General features: G+C 37.9%; 1 protein-coding gene across 1 annotated transcript in view; it reads right to left on the bottom strand.

The window, feature by feature from the left end:
* The window catches only part of RGS7 (regulator of G-protein signaling 7), a gene marked incomplete at its 5' end in the record, with an annotated part of 63,172 nt that extends 49,781 nt beyond the window's left edge, over positions 1-13,391 (bottom strand). The window contains 2 exons of the mRNA XM_010086382.1: positions 2,999-3,050; positions 13,285-13,391. Of these exons, the coding sequence (XP_010084684.1) occupies positions 2,999-3,050; positions 13,285-13,391 (159 nt within the window). The remainder of the gene's footprint in view (positions 1-2,998; positions 3,051-13,284) is intronic.
* Between the last annotated feature and the right edge of the window lie 1,639 nt (positions 13,392-15,030).

Here is a 15,030-nt window from a genome sequence, read left to right as displayed (position 1 = left end):
GTCAGTTACAAAATTACATCTGTAAGGAAAGAGAAGATGATTACAGGTGGGTCACATGCTCAGCCATGAGCTGCGTTCATTTCCAGAGACAGTTTTCTGAACTGAGATCCAATTCTATTTATCACAAAATCAAATCATAATTCAGGAACACGACTTAACTCACAGGAAATTAAGAGTGATTTGAACTACACTGGCCTTAAATAATAATTACAATAATTATTAATAATGATATTTATCATAATATTTATAATAACGAGTATTATTTTTAATGTGCGTAGTTCTTTTCATTAATAAAATCCCACTGAAACCAATGGGATTCTGCACAGAACAACATGTCCTGTATGGGCGGACTCCAAGACATATGGCATTAAAATGGGTATCTTCAACAGATAAAACCTAAGAACATACCTTTTTAAAAATTATTTGCAATTTGAGGCAGCTCTCTTGAGATTGCTTATAGCACAATTTTCAAGAAAAAAGGAGGGAGATTTTCAGCACTTAGTGAAAATTAACAGTTTCTTAGTAACCTCAGAATAATCAGATCGTCAATATTTTGATAGCTACAATCAAAATCAAAGGCTACACAATTCCACTTTGACATACAATATTATAATCCAAGCCTTCTTTTTGCCACCAAGACATCGCACTGCACTATAGCTTTATCATGAGAACAGGTCTGCAGTTTCTTGACATTTTGTAAGATTCTGTTTTCATGTCTTTTTTCTTCACATTTTCTTCAGATAATTCTTTTTTAAAGAAAACATTTATTATTACAAGCTCACATGGAACAAGAAATGATATTTTAGAGAAGATATTAACATATTATATGAAGATATAAAGATTATTTCTGAGTTAGCTCTTGTAATGAACTAACACATGCAGTATCTTGATCTCGTTTAATTTCTAGTTTAAGATTACTTTCCTGGCAGTGTCCTGGTTTTGTCTGGTACCGAGTTAGCTTCTTCATAGTGGCTAGTGTGAAGCTGTGTTTTGGATTTGTGCTGCGAAGAAGGCTGATAACGTACTGATGTCTATAGTTGCTGCTGGGACAGTCAAGGACTTTTCAGCTTCTCTTCTGTGCCAGTGTCTGCAGGGGCAGGAGAAGCTGGGAGGGAGCACAGCCCCAATTACTAGCCTAGCATTCAATCTTAGGTTCAGGATTGAGTCCCAGATTGGCCAATGATATATTCCATATCGAGCACGTCATGCGCAGTACATTGATGAGGATCTGCCTGGAAGTTCTCTCTCTCTGAGTTGCTCCTCTCCTTGTGCTCCCTCCCCTCTACCCCATCTCCCCCAGGTTGCCCCTCTCTCAGGGTCTTGGTTGGCTCTCGGTCTTCTGTTTGCATCTCAAAAGTTCTCAAACAAGTATGAGTACTTTTATGTTCAAGAAAGGCACCTCCCCGCATGATGAAGAAACTAATCCCCAGTTTAGTTCTGTATTTCTGGCATGTAAAAACTGGAGAGATTATATCAGATTTCTATCTGCCAACTACGGTACGTAATTCATTGTCCCATCCAGTGATCAGCTGTGACTGGAAAGTTACTGTCTCCTAATTCAGATTAAATGATATTAATAGAAACTTTCTCAGCCTGATTTCAAGTTCAGACCTGTTAAGCACAGTCAGCTTTGGTATAGTCTCCTAATATGCTAAGGATCAGAGTGTAATTGAGAGTCAGTAACTCTCTGATCCTTAACATATTAGGAGACTATACTGAAGTGCCCCTCTGAGAAAAGTAAGTAACACTTTCAAGGAAAGGAAAAAACATTGTAATAAGTGGTAAATCAAGCATTGCTCCTTCAGCGACTGATTTCCTCATATGGAGTGGCTAATCACTCAGGTATGGTATGAACTACTCCTCCTTTGTAGCCTTCATTAACTATTTGCTGGATGTCTTCAAATCTCAGTATTTTAAAGAAAGATTAACATTTTTCTCCTTCTACAGGATGAGGAAACTGTCACCATTTTCAGACTCTACTTGAAGGCACTCAGCTCTGCTGAGAGTCTCAGCTTGAAGTTGTTTTATTGAGCAATGTATTTGAAATTAAACTCTTGTCTGGTGTGGAAAGGAAAGAAGGGTCTATTGGAACCATCCATTGTTATAGTGATCCCTGTTTTCTTCAGCTCCCAAGGGCTGAGACTGAATCCATATTACAAGTGAACACTCATATAAATTTCCAAAGAGCCGCAAATAGAGGCTTTCAAAGTCTGAGTTTTTGAAAAGGTAAGCTGTCATGTACATGCTTAGTTACCCAAATAAGTGACCTGGTCTTCAAATGAGCTGAGTATGTACAGTCTGGATTAGAATGAACAGCAGACTTCTCATAGATATTCCATTTTCTTTAAAAGTTAGGTCACTATTTGGCATAGAGATGCACCTAATTTTGGTTTTAATTTTTTTATGAGTTTTTGTAATACTTTATTACCTATTATCTTTAGATTTTCCTGTCTAAGCACACATCAGTAATTACCATGTATATTTTATGAATAAAAACCCAAGGAACAGGCAAGTAAACCAAGTACTTTCTAATACAGTTCATACTAGAATCATATTAGTTTCCATAATAAATAACTTTCCACACAGTGTATATCAGAAATAAGAGGTCTAAACTAGGCACCTCTTTGCATCTGAATCTCAGAATAACTGTTGCATAACCATCAATAAAGTGTCCTATGCTACACTGAGACTTTGTCACTGTAAATAATAACACTTCCTGTAGCAAACAGAATATGTAAGCTGCAAGGTAGGTTTTGATGAGGTTTGAGACTTTTTTTCCCCTTGGATCAACTCCAAATCTGACTTTAATGGACTTCTAATAAACTCTGAAAAAGGTAACAACACGTTCATTTCAATATCAGCAATTCTTGCATAGGAATTACACAACACATAATTATGTTTTTAGCAGTGGGATGATTAAACAAGACAGACTGCAATGATGTGTTCATTCATAGAATACATAATTCCCCCCCAAAATAGGAAAGATTTCTACACTGACCGTAGTCTGTGTTTTCCGGCTCCCAGCAATTTGATGGCCAAAAATAGGGTGTCTATTGACAAAACAAAAAAGTAGGGAACTCAAGTTAGACAGTGCAAGGATAATACAGTCCTTGGATTTATACTAGTTTCCAAAGTCAGTTTACATTTTTTTGGTAGATCTATTTCATTCTTACCTTGACAATTTTGAAATAGGCATCAAAACAGAAAATTACTTTTGTATGCTTGTTTATTACAGTAGTGTCAGGATAGCTTTGAAAAAGAAGAACAAAGTGTTCTTTTTATTCTTAAAGGTAAGGGAACAAAAACCACAAGGTTAGGTAGTGAGGCTTTCTTTTTCACCTTGCCTAGAAACATACCTCTCACATGTCCTGAAGAATCAGTTTTAGAAGGTGAAAAGATAGAAGATATTTTGGGGTATACTCAGTTCTTGATTTTGGAGAGTTTTCATTAGTTTATTTTAATATTCAATACTATTTTCTAGGAGTTATTTGTTTAAAAATGTCAGTAAACACATCCTGTTTTCAGAAAGTTATCGAAGTTCTTTTCATTTGTTGAAGTCTATTTTTTTTTCTAATGGTTTACCAATTGTCATTTAAAATGGGATTTTTTTTATTGGAAAGCCAATAAAAGTAACAATAACTTGTTCAATACCATGCTTATTAAAACTGTGTGAAATATATTGTTAAAATAATTCACTTCTACCAAATGAAGAATGTAAGACCATATAGGCATTTTTCATACAAATAACGTAATATTTAAAATGGTAACTTTTTGTTAGAATGTAAAGTATTATAGTATTTTATAACTAACACATTCATATATGTACATACACTCACATACAGAGAACTATATATCATCTGAGCAGCTGGATTAATCTAATTAAATATGTGGACTGGTCTGAGTGGTATTTCAAACCACAGATGCTCTCTTAGGATAACATTCTGCTCTACTCTCTATTTCCTATTGTTTTTTCTCAAAGGTATCCCAGCTACAAAAATGGAAACCTCTCTTGCTGCCCACTTCCTTCAAATTTGTTTTAATGTTAATTTGGAAACCAACACGGCTCAAGGGTGACACATTCACGCCTACTTTCAGGTTAAATATATACTTTGAAAAACCTCCCTCTATTGTAACAATGACCCATCAACTTTAATAGGAGTGATTTAGAACTTGCTATTTACCAAGCAACAGCAATGAGTTAAAGAGTAAAAATGAAACTGTCACAAGCTAACTTCTAAGGCTGAGATGTGTTTCTTGTCAGTTGTTTCGTGCTCTGTAATGGAGCAGCAGTAAGTCATTCTCCTACCAACTAATTCTTTTCAGTGCGCTGAAATCAAAGTGAACAGTACAAGCACAAATGGAAAGAAGATCAACCCCTAAAAAATGAATGGCAGCACTCAGAGAATCCTAGAGAAAGAAGAACCTATAAAACTAATTTAACAATGTCAGTCATATAAAACATAAAGTCACCGTCATTTAAATATACAGTTTTCAAACTTGTTCTTCCTTAGGGGCGTGAAGTGTGTCTCAGGACAGGTCCAAGAAGAAAAGCACAACTGTGTAATTTTCCTGCTAACAGTAACTAAACTCTGTTTACAGGTTCAAGCTGAGCTTCAGGAAAAAGGATGCAGTGGTGGTTACTAAATACATCACTGAAACCATCTCCACTCAGGCAGCTCCTGAGCTGAAACTGTCTGGGGCTCAGATTTTATTTATGGAGGAGTAGCAGTTATGATGGAGGATGGCTTGGAGAAAGATGCAGGGCAAGAACCCTTTCAGAAGTAAAGAGACAGAGATTCTTCCAATTGTGGGCATACTTGCTGCAAATTCCATATTAAAACTCCTCATGTATACTTAGGATTTCTCTTGACAAATTACATAACTCCCACCCCAGCTGAGATCTAAAAAATGAATTCTATCTTCTGATTTTGAGCCAATCCCATGAGGTTGGAGCAAATCCCATAATTGCATTTGGCATTCATTTCACTTAAGGCTATGAGGAAATACTATATATTCACAACTATATGTTTATGATGTAAGAAGAGGACTATGTTGTATTATACATAAATGAAGAGCTACTCCCTGCAAGCACTAATACTGCAGGAACTAGCAGAGAGGGTCTCAGAGAGATTATATGAATCAAGGATAAATCTGATATTACTGTTTTCAATATTTATTTAAAATAACAGGTTAAACTTTTATTGGGACTTGCACATTGGTGGTGGTGGAAGTGTGAGCACTAAACAAAATATGGGAAAGGGGGCAGGATCTTCGATGTTGTGAAATATCACTTTAGCTCACTAGGAGGCACAGGTGACCAAGGCTTTTCTGAAGGACGAAAAGGTGCACCACAGTGGCAGGACCTGCTTCTGAGGGACTCAGTTCAGACCAGTGCTGAGAAGTGTGAAAATGCACAGAGGACACTTTTTAATTTCCCAAGCTAAACAAAACTTTCAAGGGAACAGATAAAATAGATTTTGTTCCATTAGAGAATATCTGACTAAGGCTGTGCAGGTGAGCAGCACTTGGAGTGAAAGCAACTGCAGGACGAGACTGGTGTTCTGCAAAGATGAGCACAGCAGCATGAGGGCCAGCAGGCTCAGAGAACAGGCCGAGGAGGTCTCTCAAGAAAGTAAATCGAGGGACAAAGAGATGGATGGGAGTTGGCAGTTAAGAGACTGTATTAAAAGTCCAAGCACCTTTAGAGAGGAAGTGTAGTGACAAGCCAATGTAACCACACTGGCAGCCTCCAATCAACTAAACATGAAAAAGAGACCATGGAAAAATCACAAATTAGCACGTATGCTACTAAGGATGAGTCTAAGCCTCCCTGTGCAACCATCCCTCTGGAGATAAAACCAGAAAAGTTGAAATAGAACATGAGTTTTAATTAGCAAAGCACACAATAAGTCATAATAAAAGGTTTCAATAAGGTAAGCCAAAAAGAAACCCCAGCAAAAGGCAATGATTATGATACGAGAAAGGGGTTCAAATGACAGTTAGTACAGATAAGTACAGATTATTATTAAATGCCTGCCTTGTTTGAATCTCCAGAAGGAGGGAGACTGTGGTCAGATAAACGTCTTTCCGCCCAGTGAATGACACGCAAGAGTGAGCTCTCCTTGCTGACGCTCTGAACTGGGCAGGCACAAGCTGCCTCTGAATGGCAAGCTGTGACCCTGCGGGCGTGGTGCTCAGATGCGTTTAATGGGACCTGCCGAGCAGCACAGCTCATCAGTTCGAGCACTGCACCGTGGCCAGAGCTGGCCTCCAGCCAGCTGGCTCCCAGTGGGAACAAAGTTCGTGTCTGCCCACAATCAGCTCTGTGAACATGCCCAAAATTAATTTTCATATGAAGATAAGACTACAGGGCAAAGTACAGGGAAAAAAGAAAAGAAAACAAACAAACAAACAAACAAACAAACAAACAAACAGAAAACCCCCCAAAAACGAGAAGAGAAATATTTATGTGAAGTCAGACCATTCAGGTTAGAGGCCTGACAAAATTCAGCACAGAATCCTTATGGAATTATTGTGGTTTCATTGGGGTAAACTGTGTTTATTTGTAGAAACCAAAAAAGCCTCACCAAACTAAAAAATGACTCCTGGTTCCTCAGCTCTATGAGTTATATGCATGTGTAAATACTACGATGAAATTTTTGCTCTGGTACTTCTTTTCCTCCTCTAACTCTCTATAGTGTTGAGAACCTAACTGGCAAGAGTTGTCAAAAGTATTGGATTATCTGCATGATGTTTAAAGTGGTGTAAGTCACATGAAGGGAAAATTATACATGGAGAAAATATTCATTCAAGTAACCTTTGAAACATGGGCAGCTATTTAAACTAAAATCACATAAAGAAGAAGAGCCTCAGAAGACTACGTCAAAGGGAAGATCTACCTTTCTCAGAAAAGAAGAAAAGCTGAAATTTTCTGTATTCCTATCTTTCTAGATCTAGTGTCCAGATTGAACAGTTTTAATACACTATCCATTTCTGAATCCTCAAAAGCTAAGGTTACTGAAATTTGGTTTTTCAAAAACATATTAGGTCACTGATAGTGTAAAGCCTCTACTAGATGAGAAAAAAAAAATAGTAAGTGCTATGTATTTTGACCGAGACAAAGTCCTACATTACTTTCTTCCCAGCAAATAAAGAACTATGGTATCACCATAAGATATGTGCTCAAAAGCAGCTACAGCTGCTAATAAAGTTGTATTCAAAAAGTAGATAACTATTATTCACTTTCAAAGCAGGAAATGGCATTGGTGGGTGCGAAGACAAGGAAAAATCTCCTAAAACCAGGCACAAAAATAGTGGCAAGGGACAGGATTAAGACTTAAACAGAAAAAAAGTCCAAAAAAATCAAGAAAAATCTTTAAAAAGCCTAGACAGTGAAAATTAAACACAAGAAGAAAAACAGTTTCTGATCAAAGGATATTTGCAATGCTGTAATTGGAAATTGGAAAAAATCCAACAGCAATAAACTTGCGTGCAGTGAAAATGACTGACATTTTCCCAGAGGTATATTGCACATTTTCTTGCTTAATTGTTTGATATTAACAGTCATAAAGCTCTGGTCTTAATCTACATCACCATTTGTCATGCACACTGGATAGGCTGGAATACCCCTTGATAAATTGCAGCAATAAAAGTGAATGTCAAGCAACATCACTCCTGGATGAGAAAAGACCCAGGGAGAAACCTCATCACAAGGCTCCCACGATAGTATAATTCAGTTATTAGAATGACACATTAAGCTTTTGAGGAAACATGTACCAAGTCCCCCGCTCAGGCTGGCCCTCGAGTGCACCTTGCCTGTCTCCGTTCTTCAGAGGAGTCCATCGAGTGCGTCCCCACCACCCCCCGCTGCAGCCCTCCTCAGCCCTGCACCTCATGGGCTCCCACCTGCACAGAGATTTATTGTCCCAGCCTCTGCAATCAGGCAAGTTAACACTGAGCTGGCACAAGGTCCAAGAAGAAATCCCTGGAACCTTTGACTCCAAAAACCTGATTTTCCTGCAAATGAAGTCTGAAGTTTACTTTGTCCCTTAGATGTTGCAGAGCTCAAAAAGTTTAATCACATAACATGACTAAAATGTATGTGCTGAATTTACATCTTTCCACTTCTGTTCCAAAATTCTCCACACAATTTCACAGTCCAGATATTTAATAATCCTTCAAAAGAATTTTCTAGAGAGGTTATCCATGAAGACTGGGGGAAGATTTGCCTTGTTCAACAAGGAAAGATTAGGAAGTAAGAGTCTGATAAGAAGATCCTTGATCTCAGGAAATTAGGTCAGAAATGAGAATAGGAAGAGTGTAAAGAGGAGAAAGTTGCATGCTCTCATCTGATCTATTAATTAAAGAACTCCCACAGCGATGCAAGGAGGCTCTGCCAATGCAAATGGCCTTCTCTATATCTGGACTATGCAAACAAAGCTTGGTTTAACTATTTCTTACAACTCCCATATCCCGAGTACACTGTAGAAGAATTATAACATCCCTTACAATATCACATATTCCTATAGCGCAAACATCATACAACCTATGTGCCTTGTTTCATGATCTAGAAACCCTACAGGAGAGTTAGGGACATGGTATAACATGTTGTGCATCAGCACTACCATTTTCAAAGAGCAGATTATGAAATATCAAGGGGTTTTTGTGAAATGTTGAAAACCTGAAGGAGTTATCATACTTAAGATTTTTTCTCAGAAGGCAATGTGAAGCAGTTTGTCATGAACAAGTATTAAACAGGGAACATTTGTCATTTTGCCATGACATCCCACTTATAGCCGGAAGGAAGGTGGGTGGTAGAACGGTTTGGGGAGAGTCAAGTCCTGTTTATCAGCCCAGGCAGAAATAATGGTGCCAGTTTTCATCAGTACACTTTAAAGGCACTTTGTTTAATTGTGTCTGTAATTTGAATAAGCAGCCAGTACAAGTCAGCAGCTAGAGAAGGAAGGCTTACCTAGCACTGCGCACACGAGCTTAGAGACATTTAAGCATTCAGAGCATTCGGAACAAAACAGGCTGTTACAAGGATCTTTATGCACTGATGGAAAACTGGTTTTGCACACTTGAACACATACTGTTTCTCTTGCATTATAGACTAATATCATTAGATAAACCTAACTACCTAACTACAGGAATCCCTAATCCTCCTGTTAATAAAGTAATATGAAACAAAATCCTGTAATATAGGACATATTCCACATTAAACAAATTGTCAGCAGCAGCTGCTATGCATTGTGAGAAATCCTGTGATAAAACAAATAAATCTACTTTGGCCCTACCATAAAATTAATCAATAATAATATCTGAGCTAATGAAACAGGCACTTGTAAAAATTAGTGTTGCCCATCAGCTTTTATAAAACATAATTAATTCCTATGCATTAAACGGTATTACTGAGAAGGGAAATCATTAAGCATCTTTCAGCTACCCCTTGTTGATAGCAATAAGAAAATAATTGTTGTTTCTGAAGCTGCTCCACTTTGTGAAATCTTTTAAAATCTAATTAGTGCGATGGGGGAGGAATATCATTCCTCATAAACATTCCTTTGCATATTATTGCTATTCTTCTCACAGGAACCAGGGAGTCTTTATAAACATCAGAAATCAAGTCTTTGCTAAAAAATAGTTATACATGATCTCAAATGCCTTGCACGATGGATGGCAGAATTCGTGGGAATTCGGTTTTACATTCACGGCAGTTGACTCAAACTTTAATTTCCTATTAAAGGAAAAGGGCAGGATTGCTGGTCTAGCACTGTCAAGCCCACAGAGGAAGGATGCCAGCAAGTAGTGCTCCACAGTTGGGACAGAATTATTAAAAAAGAAGTTGAGGAAGGTGGAAACAACACAGATTTTGGCTCAGTGACTCCTCTTTTCTAACCTGGAAAGGGGATGAGCATGGAAAGCAGTGGGGGGGGAAGTGTGTCAGAGTAGGGAGTTAAAAAAAGAAAAAAGGGCACTGAGACTGCAGGCAGAAAGACACATGGATTTCAAATTATCTTTCCCTCTCTGAAACCTAAACAGAACCTGCATATGCAGAGCCTGAGCTGAAGAGACAATAAATTACTCCTTTCACCTGCAGTTGCCAAAGAAAATCTGACAAATGCTGGATAAGATAACTTGCTTCTTTTTATTTGTAAAATCTGGCTTCCAATAAAACCCTTCCCTCACAGCAGAGTAGACGATCCAGAGAGGCTGTGGACAGGGGCTGCAGAGCTGTGACATTCAGCCGCAGGCAGCCTCAGTATTCAGAACGGCCAGAGGCTCGCCCAGGACTGAGCCAAGAGGTAAGGAGCTGAGCAGGGCTGACTCAAAGAGATGCAGGACGCAATGTAGTTCCACCTGAGACACAAGGATCCATGCCACTTCATCCTCTATACTATTTTGTAGCGGATATTCCAAGATCCTTACAATGATCGTTATATATTTTTATGCCCAATTCAGGCATGGGAAAACAAGGCCAGAAAGTTTAAATGTGTATGTCAAGAAAAGTGTTCCCAGTGGAAGAACAGGAGAAAACATCAGAGGTGAAATCTTCATCTTGACAAAATCCGTGAGTTTTGCTATTATCTTCACCAGACTCATGCTATCACAAGAAACTGTTCCCATTTTCACACTTTTTCTCAGCTATTTAATGCTTCCATCTTAAAAGTTACAAAACAACAGCAGAACCTATCATAGGAGAAATCAACATATCTTTCCCTGGGAGACTATTCTAGAAGGTTAGCAGCTGAGAGGGTGAGTTGGGCATTCCTCACAGGATGGACGTATTATCACTTACGTGGACATGGATGAAATGTCCCACTGAGTAATGCCTTGCCCCAGGAAGATCTGCTTTCTAAGGTGCACCTTGCTTTTCTTATTTGGGCCCCTCAGACCTATTTGCTTTCAGGTAGAAGAGGATGGTTAGCAGGTATTCAGGTCCTTCATTGGTTCCAGGCTTAAAATACCAGGAAAAGGCAATGCAGCAGCTCAGGATGGTTCAGAAAGTGTCACTGTCCCCAAATTTCTGCTTTGCCTTGTTGAGACTAATAAGAAATTTCCTCTTTCTGAGAAAGGCAATTAATATTTAGATCCATCCCCACTGAATTAAACTGTTATCACAGAAACTAACCTAATTACACCTGAGTAGGTCAAAGAATATCTGGAATTACTTTTTTACTTCTAAGGCCACATCATTTAAAAAATCAGATACAACTATGATTTTATAGCCCTCCTGATGGCAAGAGTAATAACTGAAAATGTAAAATTTTGCCTGTAAAAGGGCATTTGCACAAATGAAGCACAATCTCCTCTGCTTTTAGCTATTTCTATACAACAGCAGGTTGTTTAAAACAAATTGGAAGTAATATTTCTGTCAGGAGGGAATGTGTCACCCTTTGGAAAACAAAAAATGAAGTGCATGGAGAACGTTATTATAGCTAGCCTGTTTTTTGTAAGTCAGGTCTTTGTATTGCAGACAGGGATTTCTCCACAGGGATGGCTTCTAAACTTTTCAGTGCTGGTAGATGCATGGTTTTCTCTTTTGATTAAAATATCCAGAAATTTGTGAATCCTGTCCAACACTCAGCTGGTCCTATTTCCAAAGCACCTGAACAACTCTTCTAGTGCAAAATTCACACATTTACAGCCAAAGTCTCCTCCCCATTGAGTATGATGTCTTCATCTTTCAATTTAAACAGTTTCAGTAACAGATTTTATATTAGCCTTATTTTGGTAGGGAATGTGGAATTGCAATGACATAAATTTTGCTGGTACAACTCCAGTTAACGGTATCATACCACTAAGAATTTTTTCTCATGTTATACATTAACAGATAAAATGGCATTTTTTAAAAAACATTATTAGCTTAGGAATAAAAATGCAAAAAGTGCCACAGAGTAGCAAACAGCCAAAATAAAACTAGGTGCCAAATCCTTATGTAAATCAACTGATATCGTTTTATAATCTAACCCTCACTAAACTTCATGTCCAAAGATGTAGTCTATAGACCTCTCTGAGGAAAGCTCACGACAGGCTAGCTGCAATACTCTCAGTTGTTCACAGTGCAGCTAATTCTAATCTATACTATCATGCTAGCAGAGGTGCTGCGACCTTTCTCTTCCGTTATGTGGGCCTATAGAACTCAAGCTAAAATGTTGCTGAAAGTATTGTACAGCAATTAATCTAATACAGTGTTTGACACTATGATTAGTCTCCAGCGTATGAGTTTTATTTTATCCTTGATGGCTTCTTATTTAAACAATGTTTAAGACAAAGCTCAGACTTAAATAATCTTGAAGACAATAGATTTTTTTTCTACTAGATATTATTTTTCTGTGAGTATTTAACACTGAACAAATAGAAGAGGATTACCAAACTATGGTATTCATATCACCATATCATTTCAAAGAAACAAGTATCTAGGGAAGATCTTGGAGCAGCTGTTGGTGGTACCTACCAGGAAGACCACCTAATAGGAAGAGCAATACAAAACAAAACCACCATTGTCAAAGGTGGCACATAGCAAGCAAAGTTAATTCCTTCTCTAGAATAAACAGATACTGTGCAAGCATGTTTGTTTCGAGTCATAGGTGGTATTGCTCTCCAAACTTCTAGCCTGCTATTCATTATTAGAAAATCAACACTCCTTCTCCACAAGCCCTTAGTTTGAAATCTAATATAATAAAATACAACTATGTAGGTATAAGTATAGGTAAAATTATATGTACAGATACATTCTTACAGCTTGTTCTGAGGCATCTGAATGTTTTTTGTATGCAATGGGACTGACAGATCAACGTAGAAATGTGTCTACCCTTGTTTGAAGAATACACACTATTTCAGTACTACTCTGTTACCAAAAAGGAAATCCTCACATAAGAAAGAATATAAACATTACTCGCGATTTTTTATTATATTTCTGGTATAGGATTAATAAGTAAAATACCTCCCCCTTTCCAAATTAAGACTATGTCAGGAATAAGAGTCAATAAGATAATTTAGTTTCCTTTGCTATATTTTCAAAATATTAATTTATTTCATGGGAGATACTTCCACGCTTAACATTATCACACTTTTTCCAGGGATTAAAATGGACACTATCATCTTTATTGACTTAATTTCTAAATAAAATCCTTCTACAATTTTTTACTTTAAGGGAATTGCCACCAGTTACTAGGTTACATAAGAGACAAAGTATGGTTAAAATTTGCTTTGAAGCTTTGTGTAAGGCCTTTAATATGAGCCTCCATTTGTGCAAGTCAAGAACATATTGAAAACACTTACCTGGAATCGATAAAATGTACCATCATCCTTTAGTGTTAGAACATGGTCTGAGATTGGAAAGAAATAGCCATGTGCTGCCATCAGTGTTCCCAAATGTAGAGCTTCCACTGTTTGAAGAACAAAAGAAAGATAAATTTAAAAAACGCAACTTCTTTTCAGCAGTTTGGTATCTTCTTCAGATCCATCTTATCTCCTGCAGATAACCACTTGACTCTCAGACAAGGTCCTGCCATCATGAAAGTGCTGTCTTTTCCTGTGTTATATAATCATGCAACCAAAAAACCCCTTTACTCTCCTTAACGAATGGCTAGTAGATGTCCCATTTGTAGCTGCAGTTCCACTAGTTACATCCTGAGCATTAACAGGTAACTACTGCAATGTTCACTCACTTGTTCTGAAGCTGAAAACATCTATCATTTTTACCCTGATGGTGCAGCCTGCTTTTCCTCTTCAGAAGTGTTTCAGATTACTGGTGTTAAAATAGTTCATTCCAATTTAATGATATCTTCCTCACTAGCTTTATCAGAACAGTCTGTCATTACCAGAAAAATAACAAAGGACCACAGAATCAGAGAAGAGTTGAGGTTGGAAGGGACCTCTGGAAATCGTTGGATCCAACCCCCCTGCTCAAGCAGGGACACCTGGAGCCAGTTGCTCATGACCATGTCCACATGGCTTTTGAATATCCTACAGGAGCTGGTGCTACCGAGGACAACACTGCTGCAGGACAACATCAGGGATGAGAAAATGAAAAAGAACAATAAAAAAGATGTATTGGACACCTAGAGAGTAAGGGGCGGGGGTGGGGGGTGGGGCGGAGCAGAGGGAGGAAGAAAAAGGCAAAGAGAAGAAAGAAAAATTGAGATCTGCCTAAAAAAAAATGAGGGCGATCTTTTGGATACAAGAATGAAACACAGGCTTATTTATTCACCTGTACTTCATCAGCATCATAGAAAATTCCTTCTTCCACCCCTTTGCTCACCTGGAGACATTCACTGGTATAGGAGATACTGGAGGTAGAGTAGGATTTGCTAAAATCAGACTGAAAAATAAACACTGTAAGAAGCCAATGCAGTTGAACAGTAGAATTTAGGAAACAAAATCATGAGCTTGAAAAGGAAAATATCGCTGGCAGCAGACTAGTCCTATATGCCTAAATGCCTAGAAGTTCAGTTCAGACTGCTTCAGAATTCCCCAGCTATTCCTGCATGTGAAGTTAGGGGATTTTCACTTAAAGAAGCACCTTTCATCTGGAAGAATGGCAGAAGGAGATTAGGAACATCAAAAACTTCTATGAAGCGCATTAGTTAAAAAAAAAAAAAAAGCCAGAAAAAGTACTTTTGAATATAAAGGTTCCCAGGTAAAAAGAGTAATGTTTATATGTATTCAGAATATGAATTCAAAAATCAGAGGAACATAGACTAAAAGCAAGAAAATAGTGGGGTTTTAGATAGCAAGCATATACAGACACACACAGAGATCTGTATCTACACAGCTATTATTTCCCAACATTCAGCCACTGTGTGTAAGAATATGCAACGTAAACTACATTTTCAGTTACACCCAGATAGCCTTACCGAGAAGACATAATGCAAATCCAAGTCAACTGTTATACAAAGAAGAAAAACTGCAGCCAGAGACATTATGCAAAAAATCTGAGGGAGACAAATCTCATGGAGGTGTAACTGGTAAAACAGAGTAGACTTCAGCTTCCTCTGCTCTTGACTGCTTGTTTTGGAGACATCA

This window comes from Pterocles gutturalis, unplaced genomic scaffold (assembly GCF_000699245.1).
Source record: "Pterocles gutturalis isolate BGI_N339 unplaced genomic scaffold, ASM69924v1 scaffold7986, whole genome shotgun sequence".
Taxonomy (NCBI): Eukaryota; Metazoa; Chordata; class Aves; order Pterocliformes; family Pteroclidae; genus Pterocles; species Pterocles gutturalis.
Note: the sequence above shows the minus strand (reverse complement) of the source record. Positions and strands in the feature narration are given on the sequence as shown.